This window comes from Leptonychotes weddellii, unplaced genomic scaffold (assembly GCF_054177405.1).
Source record: "Leptonychotes weddellii isolate Sample4059 unplaced genomic scaffold, ASM5417740v2 HiC_scaffold_1501, whole genome shotgun sequence".
Taxonomy (NCBI): Eukaryota; Metazoa; Chordata; class Mammalia; order Carnivora; family Phocidae; genus Leptonychotes; species Leptonychotes weddellii.
This window is the reverse complement of record NW_027731358.1, coordinates 4,657-14,251: the sequence shown is the minus strand read 5'-3', so window position 1 is coordinate 14,251 and position 9,595 is coordinate 4,657. Positions and strand designations below refer to the sequence as shown.

Here is a 9,595-nt window from a genome sequence, read left to right as displayed (position 1 = left end):
CCTCACTGATATGAGGAATTCTTAATCTCAGGAAACAAACTGAGGGGTGCTGGAGTGGGAGCTGGGGTGGGAGGGATGGGGTGGCTGGGTGATAGACACTGGGGAGGGTATGTGCTATGGTGAGCGCTGTGAATTGTGCAAGGACTGTTGAATCACAGATCTGTACCTCGGAAACAAATACTGCAATATATGTTAAGGAAAAAAAGAAGAAGAAGAAGATAGCAGGAGGGGAAGAATGAAGGGGGGGAAATCGGAGGGGTAGATGAACCATGAGAGACGATGGACTCTGAAAAACAAACTGAGGGTTCTAGAGGGGAGGGGGGTGGGAGGATGGGTTAGCCTGCTGATGGGTATTAAGGAGGGCACGTTCTGCATGGAGCACTGGGTGTTATGCACAAACAATGAATCATGGAAAACTACGTCAAAAACTAATGATGTAATGTATGGTGATTAACATAACAATAAAAAAAAAAAAGCTGAGGCCTTATCTTAATGAATAAAGAAGACTCTGTGTAAGGACCATAACTGAATTAATGGGGAAACAGTGTGGCGGTAAGTATCCTGTCGAGGAAAGGAAACTAAATGACTGGGTAAGAGCCTTCTAGAAGAACCAAAATGATTCAGTGGAAAGCAAATGATGACAGTGATGCAAATGACAACCATAGATGAAGAGAGGATGGTATCACACAGAGAAGGAAGCTACAACTTCTCTTTCCTTTCAATGTTTTCTAAAGTGGATTTGTTGAATTTCCTGATAGCCAAGGAGCAAAGCCCAGGATGCCATACTGGGAATGCGGTGTGTGTCGGGGGGCAGTGAGGATGGAAGGAGGGGATAGGAGGTGCTGTGATGAAAGCCTGGCACACCTATCTAGTCCTCAGATTCCTGTGCTTTCACAGGCTGGAGCTGTAACCTGAGCCCTACATCACTGGACATTCTCTAAGATCTAAATGGATTATACACCCGATCACATTAAAACTCGTAAGAACATTCTTGTTATATACAAACCCCCCAGAAAACTGTACTAAGAAAGCATACATTATTTTTTCTAGGTTTCAGAGCCTGCACTAGGTAGAGATCCTATACTTAATCATTATGTGATCCTGACTCTCACCTACTGTGTTAGATAAGCCCTCTCCTATTAGTTACTTTTTGATTCTAATTGTCGCATTCAAATTGTGCAATGAAAGGTATAGACACAGAGACCACTTTACATTTCAGATATCCCCTGGAGTGCCGTGCAGTAATTGGGCATGGCACTCAAAGGAGGCAATATTTTCAAATGGTGACCACCTGAAAGATTGAGTCAACCCAGGTGTGCATATGCATTAGAAAAACAAATACTCATGTTAACCCACTAGGAAAGTTATACATAATCTTCAAGTGCTTATGGGCCAGGAACAGTGCAAAATACTTTACATAAATTATTTCATTTAGTCATGGCAACACGCAAAATCATCTTTACCCCTGTTAAGATTGTATTTTCATAATTACCAGAGATATTTTCTTATCTTTAAGTGTTTCTTTAAGTACTAGAAGTTCAAAGAAAATCATGATGACACTAGTGTTCTGGGCAAAATGAGTGTGGATTATTACCTTTTTCTGGATAATGCTCCCATACTGTTTTGTATCACTGCTGAACTGTCAACAGATAATTCCTCCTTTCTGTGCAGGAGGCCAGACTGATATGGACAGAGTGCAGAGTAATGAGATTAACCTTCCAGAGTCACTTGTCAGCTCCCTAATTCTTTAAACCTCTTCAGAAACCAGAGGCAATTTTGTGGTATCAATAAAGAAATAAATCATGGTTAAAGATTATTTTCTTGTGTATCTGTTAAAAAGTGGAACAAAGAGCTACTTACCATTGCTTATCTCAAGTAATAATAGTTAAGAAGCATTCATTTATCAAAAAACTAACCTGTGACCTAGAAATTCCATTTAAAGTTTGATCTTACTTTCCTTAAAATCATCTGCATAAGAATTAGATGGAATATTTTTTTTACAGATGTACACAGTGATCCTCTAGGTTTTTTAGAGACTCATTATCATGTGGTTTTCCAAAAGCATTCATGGTTTTTGCCATTCCCCTGTACTTGGTGGAATTTGTGGACTTTGAATGGTCACAATTACCAGATGTAGTTCCTGAGGCCCAGATAGTAAGCATGGGGGGCCAGAAAAATGCTGTTGCAAGAATTACAAATGAAGTCTACCTCTTTCCAAAAACTGTAAAGTTCATAAGTGAATGTGCAATGGTGGAATGGTTTTGCTATTTTCATTTGGTACCAAAAATTTTATGGTCACATATATCATATTTCAGAACAAGTGGCAAGACATATCAATCAAATAACTAGACCAACAAGATAAGATGTTTTAGCCAATGCTGTTATTCTGTGGGGATAGGGAGTGGAAGCTAATTAAAAATCTTTGGGATAGCTGAACTAGTGTTCTAGAGAACTAAGTGTTCTCTAAACTTTCTCACATGAATTTTGAGGACAGAGAGTCAGAAATTGGTCATCCAGTCATTGCCAGTATTGAGTTACGGAACAATGCAGTGATCAAGAATATGTAGTCAGATGTGTCAGTTATACGTCAGTTTAAAAAATGGATAGGTTATGACTTGTTAAAGAAGAGAGGGGAGTTTTAAGGGGAAGGAAAGGCATAGGAAAAAAAAAAGAATATGTTGTTAGCATTGGATCTTACGAGGCTGGAACTAGGGCACGTGCTGTGAAGATGCATCCCTGTAAGAACCAAGAAATCAAGTGCGGCTAAAATCCTTACATGTCCAAGCCATGAATAAGGACAGGTTTACCTATCTAAGATGAAAATCAAGTAGAGGTAGAACTGAGAGGATGTGGTTAGAGCAAAGGAGGTATTCTTGGGTGCATACCAAGACCCCCCCACCCAGGAAAAATTGCAGTTCTTTGCATACCATTTGGCATGTGATTTCTGACGGGGTTGAACTCACATATCAAATCAGTTGTAGAGCAAACATCCACTGGTTTCAATGGTGTTTAATTATTTAATTCTCAACAATGTATAATAATTAACTTAAAAGAAGATACTATGAATTAAATCATCTATATGTGGTGTTCATAATTTGATCAGTATAAAATACTTCTTCCACATTCGCCCTTAGGTGACTAGAATGTGTGAATCCCAGCTCTTACAACTGTTACAGAGTATTAAATAGCCAGTATATGTCGTTCTAGATAACATGAAAACAAATTCACAAATTCTTCCATATGTGTTATTACACAACATCTTAATACATGGTTCATTCTTATAAATAGTAGTGTAAAATACATTCAGAGTGTTTTCGCTTGCTGTTCTCTGAAGATTTCATTGTATGTATCACTGGGCTGAGATGATAGCAGATACTGATTCACATTCTTATTCTTCTCTCACAAGTTGTGTAAATTTAGGCAGTTGAATTGATTCTTTGAGCCTGGTTTTCCCATTTAAAATGGAAATGATAATGCTTGCTTTCCAGGGCTAATTTGAGAATGAATGAGAAAATGTATGCACAAGTTACGTGCAGGGCCTGGCACTTAATAGACGCTTGGTTAATGTTAGTAATTTCTTTCTCCCTTCTTGTTCAAGAGGTTGAACAGATGGGTATATTATAATATATGAATAAAAATACCAATTATTTTCAACATAGCAAAAATTCTCAATACCCTATAATATAGTAAGTAGCATGACATCACGTAAAAATCATAGTTTTTGTAATAATGGCAAAGACTAAAAGCTACACACTGCAAGGGGAGAATTTTAAATGAAATCAGTCATTTGATATAACTACTAGGTCCGTGAATGTACAGACACAGTAGAAGGCCCAGCAAAAGGGAGTTCAGTTCTGGCTACGGATCTACAAGGAGAAAATTAACAAATCAATTTAAACTTAAAAGATGGCAAGAGATCTTGAATTCTGATTATGAGAATAGTAGAAGTAATTGGGACTGTCTTGAGCCTGTGGTGCACAGAGGAATCTGAGATCTTGCCGTGTTGTATGGGCTATCACGTGGAAGCAGAACAAAGAGGACTTCTTTGCTGCCTAAGGGCTGCATTAGTATGACTCAGAAGAATATAGAATAGAACATTAAAACTAACGGAAAAATAGCAAAACCAAAACAACAAAAGCAACAAAATGACTGTTCACTGGTGGAATGGGTAAACCCAAGAAAGGCAAGAAACAGCCCACCACTGGTAATATCCGAGCTGAGGCAGAGCAGAGACCATAGGTTAAGGAAATTGACAAGGAAATGCTCAATGTTTAGATTAAATACTCAAGCCCAGGATTTCTCTGATCCTTTTCAACTTCTAAGATCTCACAGTACGAATGATGGCTGGATTGTCCAAACGATGAGTGTGGTAAAAATAAAACAGAAGTCTGTCTTTAGAAATAATTATTTTGTTCACTCAAAAGCCTTGGCTTTTAGGAATTTCTCAGGGAGGAGTTGCTAAAATTAATTTTGAAAGTATTCTCTGATCCGTAATGATTCAAAAAACTGAAGGAAATTCAGAATACTTTCTGAGAAAGCAGTGACTTCATCAGTTACCTTTATATCCAGACAGTGAGTGTCAGTGGCACCAAAAGATCATAGAAAAAAATTACTATATCAACCGTTTGGATACTTTTAACACTTCCACATCACCTTCCTCCCTCCTACCCCTCCTTGAACACACACAGAAAGAAACACACATGAAAGCTAAATGTAGAAGAGACTGGAGATGAAAGTAAGAGAAGGACTTTGGTAGGGCAAGGAAATTAGGATTCTTCATCTATCTACATTTACATCTGTTTCCATCTCTTTTTTTTTCAGTAATTATTTTTTTTTATTTATTTTTTTTTTTTTAAAGATTTTTATTTTTATTTTGACAGAGAGAGAGGGAACACAAGCGGGGGGAGAGGGAGAAGCAGGCTTCCCGCTGAGCCGGGAGCCTGATGCGGGGCTTGATCCCAGGACCCTGGGATCATGACCTGGGCCGAAGGCAGACGCTTAACGACTGAGCCACCCAGGCGCCCCAGTAATTCTTTATTTTTAATTCCAGCTTACAGACACTGAAATTCACTCTTTTTGTTGCACAGATCTGTTTCCTTATAATGCCTAGTTTAGGGATTAGAGTAATGGAGACCTAAAAAATGAGTAGTTGTAAATTTTTCCCTCCTTTTATTTTCTGGCTTAGTTTAGTACAATTGTTATAATTTCTCCCTTATGTTTTTAAAATAAATTACCAATGAAGTTCTCTAGGTATGAGTCTATTTTGGTAGAGGTATTTAAAAATTCAAGTTATTACTAAGTCTATTAAGATAATCCACTTTGTTTTCAGTAAACTTCAATAGTTTGAGTCCAGAAATTGCCCATTTTGGCCAAGCGCGGGTCTGTGGAGGGAAGTGACTGGCTGTTTCCATTGTCGGCTTCTCTCTGCAGGAACCATATATTGAAGACAATGTCTGGAAGCTTCTACTTTTTAATTGTGGGCCACCATGATAATCCAGTTTTTGAAATGGAAGTTTTGCCAGCTGGAAAAGCAGAATCCAAAGATGATCATCGTCATATGAACCAGTTCATAAGTCATGCTGCTCTCGACCTCGTAGATGAGAATATGTGGCTGTCCAACAATATGTACTTGAAAACTCTGGACAAGTTCAATGAGTGGTTTGTTTCGGCATTTGTTACTGCAGGTCATATGAGATTTATTATGCTTCATGACATAAGGCAAGAAGACAGAATAAAGAACTTCTTTACTGATGTCTATGATTTATACATAAAGTTTGCAATGAACCCATTTTATGAACCCCATTCTCCTATTCGATCAAGCACATTTGACAGAAAAGTTCAGTTTCTTGGGAAGAAACACCTTTTAAGTTGAATGCAGAAAAATTTGGAAACAAACAATGTTACTACAATGGGGTATTCTCAGGAATGTGTATGTTGTAAGTAAGTTGACTAAATAGCCTGGAAAAGTTTTACTTGTGGTCTAAATTTATCTGAATCTGATGAAATTCCTTGTATTATTTCAAAACAGTACATTCAGTTTCTTACGATTATCAACAGATCAGTATTTGCTTGTGAACAGTGTTATTTATAAACTCTTTATAACTTTGAATATATCTTTATTCTAAAAATTAAGAATGAGCTTTTGATTTTACTCATTCAGATAGCTTTATCTTGATGTCACAATTCAGAACCAAATGTCATGGTCAAGATTTTGGGAGACACATTGAAAACTGGAAGTTTCTGCAGTAGGGAATGAAGTTGATAGCATGTACATGGGCTTCTATACATCTGTAGGTATTGTTATAAAACCATACGCACAGTATACATAGCACTGCCCGAGGCCGGAACAAACAGCTTTTGCAGTGCCAAATGCCACAGTGATTCCGCTATAAAGCCGGAATCCTGGATCCATGTTTGTAAAATGGGAGGCTGGGACCAAAGTGACAGGTTGTGTTCTTGTATTGCCTTTCCCTCCAACAGTAAACTGAAGTAAGTGAACCTGTTGATAGTTATACTACTACTAAGAAGTTGTAATTCTGGAATTGTAAACAAAAGTTTATATTACATTAACATTTGCATTCTTAGCTTTTTTGGGTTGTACACCAAGAGGGTGGGGAGTGGTCTGTAACAAGTGGGATCTTCCTGTAAACTAGTAAATGTCCATTTAAAAACAAGTACTGTAACCAGATATTTTCTGTGCTAATTGTGAGCACTTAATTTTGTTCCATCCTGAATAACTTGAGCAAGTAATTCTGTTTGGTCTCATACCCTTGTGTGAAGTTGCTACCATAATTTTTTACCCCATCTGTTTATTTGATTTCTTAAATAAAGAGATTTGTCCAAAAAAAAAAAAAGAAATTGCCCATTTTTCCTATATTATGAAATATATTGGCATAAAGTTGTAATAACACTCCTTTCTTAGTCTAATTAATGTCTGTAGACTCTGTAGTAACGTTACCACTTTCATTCCTGATATTGGTGGTTTGTGTGTTCTCTCTTGTTTAACTTGATCAGCCTGGCTAGAGATTTATCCAGTTTTATTGACCTATTATTTAATGAACTTCTTTTAGTTACATTGATATTTGAATCTTGTCTGTTTTTTTTAATTGACGTCTGCTCTTATCTTTACTTCCGTTTGCTTTAGATTTAATTTGTTCCTTTTTTTTTTTGCTAATCTTTTTTTTTTTTAATATTGGAAATTTTAAGTACTGGTTTGAGACCTTTCTTGTTTCTTAACATAGACTTTAATTTTATAAAATTCCCACCAAAAACTGCTTTGGTTGCATCCCATAAGGTTTGTTATGTTGTGTTTTTCTTTTTACTAAATTCAAAATAGATGTCTATTTCCCTGGCAATTTCTTCCTTGATCTATGGATTACTTAGAAATAGATTGCTTAGGGTGCCTGGGTAGCTCAGTCGTTAAGCCTTTGGCTCAGGTCATGATCACGGGATCCTGGGATCGAGTCCTGCATTGGGCTCCCTGCTCAGTGAGGAGTCTGCTTCTCCCTCTCCCACTCCCTCTGCTTGTGTTCCCTGTCTCGCTGTGTCTCTGTCAAATAAATAAATAAAATCTTTAAAAAATAGAAATAGATTGCTTAGTTTCCAAAATCTGAGAGAATTTCTAGAGATCTCTCTGTTAATTGGTTCTAATTTAATTCCATTTTGGTTAGAGAATATACTTTGAATGAATTCAATTGTTTTAAATTTGTTGACTTTTTATTGTTTTAATCAACCAAAATATAAGTGAATATTCCATGTGCACATGAAAAGAAGGTATTTTGCTCTTTTTGTGGTACAGTGTACTATAAATGTCAATTAGGTAACATTGAATATTAGTATTTTAAATTACTAATTCCCTATATATTCTTACTGATGAAACTGTCTACTTGTTTTGTCAAATACTAAGAGTGATGAAATTTCCAAAAGGAAATGATTTTTTTCTATTACTCCTTTAAGTTCTATCTTTTATTGATTCATGAATTTTAAAGTTCTGTTGATATATACACATTTCATATTGTGTGAATTAGGCTGTTAATATTTCTTTTTGTACAATATGTTTGTTTTTCAATCTACCATTGCTATCTGACTTCTCTTGTCTCATCACTTATTTTTTTTTTTAACGACTGAGCCACTCAGGCGCCCCTCATCACTTATTTTTTATCTTAACTTTCTGCCTTTTAAAAATTAATTGTTATTTGATATGCATTAATTTATCTCTGCTTATTGCATATTTAAAAACATTTTTACATATTTATTTTAAAATATTGACTTTAAATTACCATTGTGAACCATCAAATGATATGCCACTTCATGTAGAATGTAAGAATCTTATAATATACTCAATATATTTCATTCCCTCCATCTTATCCTTTATACTATCCTTTTTATTCAACTTAATTGCGCATATGTTGTAAAACATAAAATTCATACAGTTACCTTCTTTGGTTTAGACAGTCCATTATTCTCTAAAGTAATTAAAAACAAGGAGAATATGTCTTATATGAGCCTGCATTTTGACCATATATATTTCTCTTTTTTCTTTATATAGACCCAGATTTATAGCTGATACCATTTCCTTCTGCCTGAACGAATTCCTTTAACATTTGTTATAATTAGGTCTACTAGCACTGACTCATCTCAGTTTCTGTTACTCTGAAGAAATTTTTATTTCACCTTCATTTTTGAAGGATATTTTCACTGTATATAGAATTCTGTAATGGAAGATTATTTTTTTCCTTGCTTTCAATTTTTAAAGATGTCATACTGTATGTCGTATCTTTGCTCCTCTGTGTGTATATATATACATTTTTTTCCTTCAGATTGCCATTAAAAGTTTTTCTTAATGTTTGCTTTTGTGCATTTTGACTGTGATATGCATAGCTTTTTAAAATTATTGGGGTGCCTGGATGGCTTAGTCAGTTAAGCATCTGTCTTCAGCTTGGGTCATGATCCCAGGGTCCTGGGATTGAGCCCTGTGGCATCCTGCTCTCTGGTCAGCGGGGAGCCTGCTTCTCCTTCTCACTGTGCCTACTTGTGCTCTCTGTCAAATAAATAAAATATGTAAAAAAAATAAAATTATTATTAATAATGTTTGTTTCTTTGAGCTTCTTAAATCTGTGTTTGGTTGTTTCTTTCCTCCTTGTATTCTTTTTGAAAATTCTCGCCTGTTGTATTTGGAAATATTTCTCTGACTTGCCTCTTTTCCTTTATGGGTCTCCAATTATGTAATGAGGTCCAGATGTTTGATATTGACCTATACCTCTTGGATTCTTTGTTCTGATATTATTTCTCTTTGCTTCATTTTAGATAATTTCTATTGAACCCTTTTCAAGGTATTTGATTTTTTTATTCTATTTTGCTGATAAACCCATTGAAGGAATATTTTATCTATGATATTTTTATTCCTAGCAGTTTCAAATGACTTTTTAAAATCATTTTTCCTGTGTCCGCTGAGATTCTCCATTCTGTATTCAATTTATGCATGTTAATTATCATTTACACTGTATATTAATGCCCTAGGAATTCTGTAACAGATCACCACAAGCTGGGTGGTTTAAAACAACAGAAATATATTCTGTTACAATTCTGGAGACTG

General features: G+C 35.7%; 1 protein-coding gene across 1 annotated transcript; it reads left to right on the top strand.

Annotated features, from left to right (window-relative positions):
* Positions 1-5,374: 5,374 nt before the first annotated feature.
* On the top strand, positions 5,375-5,909 carry LOC102734866 (trafficking protein particle complex subunit 2-like). Its single transcript, XM_081809883.1, has one exon. The coding sequence runs from the start codon at positions 5,450-5,452 to the stop codon at positions 5,870-5,872; it is 423 nt and encodes a 140-aa protein (XP_081666009.1). The 5' UTR covers positions 5,375-5,449; the 3' UTR covers positions 5,873-5,909.
* Positions 5,910-9,595: the final 3,686 nt, after the last annotated feature.

Coding starts and splice junctions, on each gene's coding strand:
- LOC102734866 (XM_081809883.1), top strand. CDS start 5,450: ATGTCTGGAAGCTTCTACTTTTTAATTGTGGGCCACCATGATAATCCA.